The following is an 11072-nucleotide window of genomic DNA, read 5'->3' as shown; positions in this document are numbered from 1 at the left end:
TTTGTTTCTTTTCACATTTCTGATAACTTGTAGATTAAAACAAATCAAAACATATATTAATCCATCTAAGGATCCTAGAAATTTTACATTTCTGTATTCTTAACTGTGTGATGGTATTAGATAAATGTACTAAATACCTTATCCTGGCATATTCCAAATTATGACAATTAATGTTTTATGGAAAAAAGTATGGGAACAGAAGTTCTTTGGCTATATACATTTGGAAAATGCTATATATAGTAAGGATGATTTGAGATAGCTATATATGATAGAACCTCGGAGAGTACTGAATATATGTTAGGAATATTCAAGGAGGAGGAGGGATGTGGGGAATGAAGTTTTTTTTTTTTTTTTTTTTATATAACAAACATGATAACCTCTCAAGGAATTATGTTTCGTTAAACAGTTTAGGAAATCCTGTTTCAGTGTTTCATAAAAAGAAGAGACAGATGCTGAAAATGAAGGGCTTTTTTGGAAATCAAAAATTTTCTAGACCTTTTTGGGTCTAGAAATTTTGAATTTTGGCATTTATTTAGAAAGTGTACTTAATTGTTCCTGAAGTACCTTATCATTTCCTAGACTGAGAGAGATTTCTGATATTGCCAGAAGGCAAGTTGAAATTTTGAATGTACAACAACAATCTAGGGAAAAGGAAGTAGAGTCCCTCAGAACGCAACTGCTAGACTATCAGGTATGTGCAATACTGGCTCTTCTATATAGAATCGACTTTTTTTTCTAAATTTACATTAGATGTTGGGAGCGATATGTTACACTTTTTGTTTACTTTGAGATAGGGTCTCATTCTGTCACCCAGGGTGGAATGCAGTGGCACATTCAAGGCTCACTGCAGCCTTCGCCACCCGGGCTCAGGTGATCCTCCCACCTCAGCCTCTTGAACAGCTGGGACTACAGGCACGTGCCACCACACCTGACTAATTTTTTTTCGTATTTTTTGTAGAGACAGGGTTTCATTATGTTGCCTAGGGTGGTCTCGAACTCCTAGACTGAAAAGATCTACCCACCTTGGCTTCCCAAAACGCTAGGATTACAGGTGTGAGCCACCATGCTGGGCCAGTGTTACGTTTTTAATCAAAAGATACAGCAACCGGAGGCTGTTATTCTTGTTAGTTGTAACCTGATTAGAAAACTCTGTAATTTGAAATATTGTTCAGTAATCCAGTACAGCATTTAAATGCCTATAGATGAATTACGCTGCTGATCAAAATGAGGACGCTGAGAACGAGTACTAGGAAGTTATTAGTACATCTTTAATAACAATATTTTCTCTTGTATTTATATGTAACTTTTCACGTATTCTTACATTATATATGTTGGGAATTATAAAAACGTACACTTTGTCTGAATCAGTATTATGTTATTTGCAATGGAAGTTAAAAAAAAAGTAGCAGCCAGGCACGATGGCTCACACCTGTAATCCCAGCACTCTGGGAGGCCGAGTCAGGCAGATCATGAGGTCAGGAGTTTGAGACCAGCCTGACCAATATGGTGAAACCGTGTCCCTACTAAAAATATAAAAATACAAAAATTCGCCATGCATGGTGGCACATGCCTGTAATCTCAGCTGCCCAGGAGGCTGAGGCAGGAGAATTGCTTGAACCCGGGAGGCGGAAGTTGCAGTGAGCCGAAATCGTGCCATTGCACTCCAGTCTGGGTGACAGAGCGAGACTCCGTCTCAAAAAAAAAAACAAACCCAGTAACATCCCCACTGTTACTCAGTTACATTTGGATTTTAAGTTTGTTTGATTCTAGGTTTTTTCTTTTACAATTCTTTGGTAATTATTCATATTAAAGCAAAGTTACATTTTTGTAGATCTCGTGTGCCACTGTGTTAAAACTTTATTTAGTAAATTGTGATTTTTAAATGTGTGATAACCTTCATTGGAAAAATTTGAAACTTACTACAAATATATATATTTTTTAATATTAGGCACAGTCTGATGAAAAGGCATTGATTGCCAAGTTGCACCAACATAATGTCTCTCTTCAACTTAGTGAGGCTACTGCTCTTGGTAAGTTGGAGTCAATTACATCTAAACTGCAGAAGACGGAGGCCTACAATTTGCGCTTAGAGCAGAAACTTGATGAAAAAGAACAGGCTCTCTATTATGCTCGTTTGGAGGGGAGAAACAGAGCAAAACATCTGCGCCAAACAATTCAGTCTCTACGACGACAGTTTAGTGGAGCTTTACCCTTGGCACAACAGGAAAAGTTCTCTAAAACAATGATTCAGCTACAAAATGACAAACTTAAGATAATGCAAGAAATGAAAAATTCTCAACAAGAACATAGAAATATGGAGAACAAAACATTGGAGATGGAATTGAAATTAAAGGGCCTGGAAGAGTTAATAAGCACTTTAAAGGATACCAAAGGAGCCCAAAAGGTAAATGTTTAAACTTGATTTTTTTTTTTAAGAGACAGGGTCTTGATCAGTTTCCCAGGCTGGAATGTAGTGTTGCAAACATAGCTGGAACTCCTGGACTCAACTGATTCTCCAGCCTCAGCCTCCTGAGTAGTTGTAGCTGGGAGAACAGGGCACCACACCATACCTACCGAATTTTTTAAAATCAGGGTCTCACTTTGTCACCCAGGCTGGCCTTGAACTCCTGGCTTCAAGTAATCCTCCTGCTTTGGTCGCTCAAAATGCTGAGATTACAGTCATGAGCCACCGTGCCCAGCCAATTTTAAATTCATTATCTTCAAAGAGTTACGTGATAATTTCTTAATATGTGCCTATATGAAAAATGTGTAAGATACAATTAAATTCCAATTATGATTCATTAATTTAGATTTTACAACTTAGCAGTGTTGGCTGTTTGAATGTCTATTATTTGTAAAAATAAAATTAGGCTTTTCTAACCAAAGATTTTAGTGGGAATGTTCAGGTTGTATAATAGCAAAGAATTTTAAATACTATAGAAAAATTTATATTAATTAAACGCTAATTATTCTTAAACACTGTAGTAGTTATCAGTTGATTTCTACTGTTCATAATTATCTTTGATCTACAATTAGTGAGCCCACATTTATTTTTAATATGGTTTTATCTTCATTTAGAAAGAATTAAATGAAAAGTAATTATCTTTCAACTACATCCTATTCGCTAGGCTAGAAACATTTAGAATTTCTGTTTTTGAAAGTGATATCAAAGTTTCAATGACCTGCTTATAGTCAGTGTTCAATAAACATACAACAGAAGAAAGTGAATATTAGTGATATCCATTCCAACATAATTTGAAGATTTTTATTGTAAAATCCCACATATTTCTAGAAATGTCTATGGAAATCCTAAATAAAATGTTGTCAGGTAACTTGAGAAAAGATAATATTGTGTCTTATTTTATTTTAGAATGCCCATTACTTTCAATTAAAATCATTATCATCAATGGAGGAATGTTATTTGTTGACATAGCATTTACATTTGTATATATAAATTGTAAATCTTAGGTAATCAACTGGCATATGAAAATAGAAGAACTTCGTCTTCAAGAACTTAAACTAAATCGAGAATTAGTCAAGGATAAAGAAGAAATAAAATATTTGAATAATATAATTTCTGAATATGAATGTACAATCAGCAGTCTTGAAGAAGAAATTGTGCAGCAGAACAAGGTTTTATTTTATATTTATTTTGGTTTTTTCCTAAGATTTTAAGCAAGAATATTGCACTAGTGACTATGTTATTCTTCTAATTAAGTGCACCTTCCATTACTAATTGATTATGTAATAATTTGTTTTTTATTTTCTAAACTATTCTAAAAAATCATATTTATTTAATTTTTATGACAGTAGTCTTAATCTTAAAAAGAGCGATACATAAGCAACCTCATTTGGTAAGTTAATTTTTATTTTGATATTAGTTATTTGACTTTTCACAGTTCCACGTTTCTACTGGCTCTCACTGATAGAGTAAGAAGGCAGCTTGTTATAGAATAAAGTGTATGCTTCAGAGACAGATGAAATTCATCAAACATATGACTGTCTCAGAGATTGTTCCTTCTGCTTAAATTGTTCTTAGCCTAGATACCTTTGGTATTTACACTTTCAGTGCCCGCAAGTCTTAGCTTAAATGTCTTACCTTATCAGTGTGTCCTTCACCAGCCACCTAACATACAACAGTAAATCCTACTATCAAGATTCCCTAAATAGAGATTAATTAACTTAATTTTTCTCCATAGTGCTTGTAACCTTCTGACATATTACCTACTTACTTTTTTATTATTGACTGTCTTTCCTTCACCAGAATGTAAGTTCCATGGTGACAGGGATTTGGTTTTGTTTACTGCTATATTTGCACTGCCTAGAATGATACTTGGCACATGATATATACCATTAAATATCTTTTGCATAGCTGGATGCATGGATGGATGGATGGATGGATGGATGGATGGATGGATGGATGGATGGATGGAGAGATTGAAGTCCTTACTTCACATCTGCCTTTCTCTGTGATCTTACACAAGTTACTTCACCTCTCTGAGTTTGTATTTTTTTCCACAAAAGGAAAATAATTACAGTTTCTTCAGTGTGTTGTGAGGATTAGATAAGAAAATATATATAAAATGCCTGTTATGTGCCTGATGTCTTTGTGTTTGTGTCTGACATAAATTGTCTTTTTTTTTAGTTTCATGAAGAAAGACAAATGGCCTGGGATCAAAGAGAAGTTGACCTGGAACGTCAACTAGACATTTTTGACCGTCAGCAAAATGAAATACTAAATGCGGCACAGAAGGTATGAATGATGAATCTTGTTTGCTACTCTGTAGCTAGAGGATTAGCTCACAGAAATAATTCCTGTATCAGATGTAATTTTAATTGATTGTTATATTGTCTATTTAAAATATAAGAGTGATTTAATCTATGTTTTATCATACAACTGTTAAAAATTAATAGTTACTCTCAATGCTGCCACTGCTTTTTTAAAAAACATACTATTTGTTAATAGTTTGAAGAAGCTACAGGATCAATCCCTGACCCTAGTTTGCCCCTTCCAAATCAACTTGAGATGGCTCTAAGAAAAATTAAGGAGAATATTCGCATAATCCTAGAAACACAGGCAACTTGCAGATCACTAGAAGAGGTAATTAGAAGAGTTTGCATTTTGATTATTATTTGGTATTATTTGGTATGTTTGGGGGGCTTTCTAAATAATATTTCTTTATGAGGACAATGCATAGAATGATGAGTCTCTTGCTAATTTCACTGTTTTTCTATTCTCCTGTAATGTTTCTAATAGCTGATAATGAACAGTAGATATAGTTAATTTGAATTCACTATTTATTTAATTACTACTTGTTACCTTTAGGTACATTGAATATGAAAGGAAACAAAAAGCATTTAATTGTAGCTCTATGAGCAATATATTGTCTTCCTTTATATGATCTCTTTATTCTTATTTTTTTGGTTTTACTTTGAAGTGCATGTTATATAATCTATGAATCAGTTTTCAGTTCATTCCCTTTTATGCATGGTTAAAGGGCTGAAGATAAATTAGAAATTACTTTCTCTTTTAACCTAGTTCTTGAATTTGATTAGTAGGTGATCAAATCTGTCATCTTCATTAAATTATTCAGAAAATAATGTAAACTGAATATGATTTTCATTTTAGTTTTCATCTAAATATATTAACCACAAATACATTTAAAAATATATATAAAGGAGTTTTTCAAGTAAAACTGTACATTTTTAAGTAAACTTAGATCTTCAGTAATTGTAAGATTTGTCATTTATGTGAATTGCCATTGAATTACTTAATTTAAAATATCCACCTTAATCCTCCTGAAGAGTAAAAATGTTTCTGATTTTTTCTATTTTGTTTTAATAAGCTGCAGATTTTATAATAGTAATTTATTGACTTGGGCCACTAAAATTCCAGTTTTGTACTTAACTGACTTATAGATTAGTCTTCTAATGCTCAGCTAGTCAATGGACCAAAATAAAAGAAATAATTTATTACATATTCTTCCTAAATCTAGTACCACCACACTTTTATAGTTCTGAACTGTAATAATCTTGATAAAGTACCTTAATTAAATTTTATTTTCATCATAACAATGAAGTTTCTAACATATGTAATATTCTTATAAATAAGCATGCAAATAACTGTTGTCAATTAGAATTAGTTTAACCTTATTAAATATCAAATGACTATTGTACATATGATGTGAAAAATAAAGTGAATTTTTTTTTGCTAATAACTAATCTAAAATTCAGATGAAGCATTTTAAAGGAAAAAAGATACTTTAATGATCTATTGTGATTTAATCATTGCAGAAGCTGAAAGAGAAAGAATCTGCTTTAAGGTTAGCAGAACAAAATATACTGTCAAGAGACAAAGTAATCAATGAACTGAGGCTTCGATTGCCTGCCACTGCAGAAAGAGAAAAGCTCATAGCTGAACTAGGGAGAAAAGAAATGGAACCAAAATCTCACCACACTTTGAAAATTGCTCATCAAACCATTGCAAACATGCAAGCAAGGTTAAATCAAAAAGAAGAAGTATTAAAGAAGTATCAACATCTTCTAGAAAAAGCCAGAGAGGTATTTTATTATATTATGAGTTATATTGTTTCATGTATTAGTTTTTTTAAGCAAATGCTAAATATTATTTTACCTTAAAGTGGTAGTTATTTTCTTGCTTTCAAATGATTCTATTTAAGAATTGTGACTTGCATGTGATTGGATTACACCTCTATCAGTAAAACTGGCAGTTTGTGTAAATGTATCTCTCTTACACACTGACTAAATAAACCAGGAGTAGCTATCATGGTGAAATAACATGATTTTGAAAAATATTTTTAATTTAGTTTATAGGTGAGGATTGAGGCAATAGGGTGGAATGAAATATATCACACTGGTAATCAGTAGAAATCAGATTTGTGTTGTGGGAGAAAGCTGACATTTAATTTTTTCTAGAAATATGTTAAAAGATGATAGATACGTGTTATTCTAATGTTCAGAATAAATTATGAACTGAGGCTGGGCCTGTCAACTTGAACATTGTGTGAGGGAACATGTATACCGGTCTAAATACATACATATATGGAGATACTGTTTCTTCCTCATCTCGAAGGAATTTTAGAAGATTAAAGAGAAAATATATAAGGTCTTCAAAATGTGAATTTATTTTAATCACAATTTAAGATATAGTTTTGATGTTCTTTAAAACAGGAGCAAAGAGAAATTGTGAAGAAACATGAGGAAGACCTTCATATTCTTCATCACAAATTAGAACTACAGGCTGATAGTTCACTAAATAAATTCAAACAAACAGCTTGGGTAAGATTCTAAGAACTTTATTCCATTCTTTATTGATTTTTAGACCAAGTAAATTAAAATTCAGTTCTCTTCTCCTTTTTTGGAAGAGAAGTTACCCTTTTTGTTGCCAAAATAATCTTCTGAAAACATAGCTCTGATCATTCTTCCTCCTGTAGCTCATCACTGTTCACAAAATTATATTTATACTCCTTAGCTATATACTCAATCTTCTATGAACCTACCTGCCTTTCTTTTCAAATTCTATTCACTATAAGTTTACGTATATCTAACTTCCAGAATTCAGCTCATATTTGCCTCTTTTGACCATTCTGTTCCATATGTATGAAATGATGTGTATTTCATCTTTTAATGTATAACCTTAGCATATTTGAGCCTTACTTCATTAATTCAGTCAACATTTATTGATCTCCTGCTACATGTAGACACTTTGCTGGCTATTGTAAATACAAAGAATAAGGTCTGTATTTCCTGTCTTCTTTAAGCCTTCATTATCTATTAAATCATTAAATTTTAGATTAGATATTATATTTTGATCATATGAGGAACCAATTTAAAAATATAGAATAAGTATGGCATTGAATTATGCATGCCTATTGCTAATATATTCATATTTTATAGGATTTAATGAAACAGTCTCCCACTCCAGTTCCTACCAACAAGCATTTTATTCGTCTGGCTGAGATGGAGAGGACAGTAGCAGAACAAGATGACTCTCTCTCCTCACTCTTGATCAAACTAAAGAAAGTGTCACAAGATTTAGAGAGACAAAGAGAAATCACTGAATTAAAAGTAAAAGAATTTGAAAATATCAAATTACGGTAAGTCTTCAAAATGTATTGTAAAAATAGGCAAATGGTAATAATGATATAATGAAGATAAACATAAGTGTTTGCTATGCTAGGCACTGTTCTAAGACTTTTAAGTATATTGTCTCATTTTTATCCTCAGGACTACTGATTACATATGTTATCATTTTCCCTATTTTATAGAGAGGATATGGCCTCAGGAATGCTTAATAGCATGCCTGGGAGTAGATGGGAAAGCCGTAATTTGAAACTAGTCAGTCTGACTGAAAAGCCAATACAAATTCTTTTCCAGAATCTCATTTTTACCTTATTTGAGCCTCAGTTTCATCTTATTTATTTATTTATTTTTATTGTTTTATTTATTTATTTATTTTTGAGAAAGATCTGGCTCTATTGCCTAGGCTGGAGTGTAGTGGCATAATCTCGGCTCACGGCAACCTTGACCTTCTGGGCTCAAGCCATCTTCCCACCTCAGCCTCCAGAGTAGCTGGCAGTACAGGCAGGTGCCAGCACACCTGGGTAGTTTTTTGTATTTTTGTAGAGACAGGGTTTCTCCATGTTGCCCAGGCTGGTCTCAAACTCGTGAGTTCAAGTGATCTGCCCACTTTGGCCTCCCAAAGTGCTGGGATTACAGGCCTGAGCCACTGCACCCAGCCTCATCATCTTTAAAATGTAAATAGCAGTACTTACCCTGGCCCTTTCAGGGTGATTATATGAAGGTCAAATTATACCATGTATGAAAGTAATTTGAAAACTGTCAACATACAGATAAAAAAACTTTTATTTACACACTTTTTTATAAGAGTGTCTGGCATATAATAGAGATTCTAAACATTGTTCAACCAATTTATCAGAACATAGATTTTAAGCTCAAAATAGGTTTGTAGTTACGTAGTTTCTAATCATTGTAGTGTTATCTCTATGGGCCTAAATTTTATTATCTGAGAAAACATGAGAAAGTTGAACTACTTGACTTATAATTCCATTTCAGCTCTCAAGCCCCTATTAGAGCCTTTGATTCTTTACACATTTATTCAAATGCCTCTGACAGAATTAACACTATTTTTGCTTTGCTAAGGAGCTGCCACTGTTAAGAAATTACTTTCTAAAAGAAGGAAAATTGGCAACAGCATATGTGTATTTTCAGTCTCTTTTCCTCACTCTCTTAAATTTTGTACATGAGATGTTATTTTTGATCTAGTAAATTTCTGTCATGTTTTGGAGTATAAAATGACTTGTGCTTTTGCATCCAATTTGTGGGTGTAGAAAATCATAATCTTTTGAAATACCTTACATAATTTTTTTTCCACATGAAATGCTTGAAGTTATTGTTGTGTACCTTACCATGTCATTGTAGCCCAAAATTGTACTTGTGTTCTCTGTGTGCCTATTTTGATGTATATTAGGAAATTATGGATCTGTGTGATTTCTTAAGTAAAACCTGATATTTTCACAATTGGATGATGACTCTTTAAAGTTAGACTTAAGTTTTGCCAAAAGCAAGAAGCCTCAAAGAATAACATTTGTTCATGTGTTAATGCTATTGCCCTCTTATTGGTCAGAATCTCAGTACGGATGCAGTGTCCATATGCACAACAATATATTAATTCAGTTTAACAGACTTAATGCTGAATGAGCAATAAGATTAATTGAATTAACTAAATCTTTTGATACTATCCACTTCCATATATATAGTTACAGATACAGTGCTAGTGAATTTGAACCATAAACAAATTAGTAATACATGTGATTGCTGTGAAAATTTATATTAGTCTTTTCAATATGTCAATATAGGACAGTATTTCTCAAATATGGAGGATCAATTTTTCACAGTTGTACCTCTTGGGGACATTTGACGATGTCTGGAGACATTTTTGATTGTCATGGCTAGGTGGGTAGATATCTAGTGGGTAGAATCAAAAGATGCTACTAATCATCCTATCATGCACAAGGCAGCCCCACCAACAACAAAGAATTATCCACTCAAAAATGTTACTAGTAGTGTGGTTAGGAAACTATCATATAGAGGAAGCAGTCACATTTTACAAGAGCCATAGTATCTAAAATGCCCTTTTGTTCATTCTCTATATTATTTGACTAGAGTCACAAAATAACTTGATAGGATTGTTGCCAAAAATATTAGAAACTAGAAGAAAAACGTGTTGTTAAGTTTAAGAGTAGTTAAGTGAAATAAAGGATTATTCTTCTTTGGATTTGGGTGCCTGCATCAAGATTTAGATTGTAAGGATAGTTAGGACTGAACATTTGCCCTGTGTGAAATTTGTATTAATCAAGGTATTAATTGCACCAACCACTCTATTAATTACATGTGTTTGGCCAGGTGCGGTGGCTCATGCCTGTAATCCCAGCAGTTTGGGGTGCTGAGGCAGGCTTATCACCTGAGGTCATGCGTTCAAACTGGCCTGGACAACATGGTGAAACCCCATCTCTGCTAAAAATACAAAAATTTGCTGGGCCTGATGGTGCACGCCTGTAGTCCCAGCTACTCAGGAGCCTGAGGCAAAAAAATCACTTGAATCTGGGAGGTGGAGGTTGCAGTGAGCCGAGATTGTGCATGTGCACTCCAGCCTGGGCAACAGAGTGAGACTGGGTCTCAAAAAAATTAAAAATTAAAAAAAAAAAACCACACACACACATATGTTTATTTACATCAGGCTCCAAGAAAACCATGAAGATGAAGTGAAAAAAGTAAAAGCAGAAGTAGAAGATTTAAGGTATCTTCTGGACCAGTCACAAAAGGAGTCACAGTGTTTAAAATCTCAACTTCAGGCTCAAAAAGAAGCAAATTCAAGAGCTCCAACAACTACAATGAGAAATCTAGTAGAACGGCTAAAAAGCCAATTAGCCTTGAAAGAGAAACAACAGAAAGTAAGTAACAACAGAAAATTATCAACATTTAGGAAAAATGTGTGGTAGATTGCTTTTAGAGAAGATTTGTAAATTTAT

At 33.3% G+C, this 11072-nt stretch overlaps 1 protein-coding gene across 4 annotated transcripts in view; it reads left to right on the top strand.

Annotated features, from left to right (window-relative positions):
- The window catches only part of CEP290 (centrosomal protein 290), a 94290-nt gene that overhangs the window by 51269 nt on the left and 31949 nt on the right, over positions 1–11072 (top strand). For all 4 annotated transcript variants that reach the window (XR_002733495.1, XM_023221070.2, XM_023221201.2 and 1 more), the window contains exons 30-38: positions 580–691; positions 1949–2404; positions 3469–3633; positions 4646–4753; positions 4967–5101; positions 6295–6561; positions 7192–7299; positions 7918–8117; positions 10781–10994. Coding sequence is in view for 3 of the 4 variants with exons in the window: in XM_023221070.2 (XP_023076838.1) it covers positions 580–691; positions 1949–2404; positions 3469–3633; positions 4646–4753; positions 4967–5101; positions 6295–6561; positions 7192–7299; positions 7918–8117; positions 10781–10994 (1765 nt within the window). In the remaining variant the exon portion in view is untranslated. The remainder of the gene's footprint in view (positions 1–579; positions 692–1948; positions 2405–3468; positions 3634–4645; positions 4754–4966; positions 5102–6294; positions 6562–7191; positions 7300–7917; positions 8118–10780; positions 10995–11072) is intronic.

This window comes from Piliocolobus tephrosceles, chromosome 10 (genome assembly GCF_002776525.5).
Source record: "Piliocolobus tephrosceles isolate RC106 chromosome 10, ASM277652v3, whole genome shotgun sequence".
NCBI classification, from domain to species: Eukaryota; Metazoa; Chordata; class Mammalia; order Primates; family Cercopithecidae; genus Piliocolobus; species Piliocolobus tephrosceles.
The sequence above is the reverse complement of the archived record's forward strand: the minus strand, read 5'-3'. Positions and strand labels throughout refer to the sequence as shown.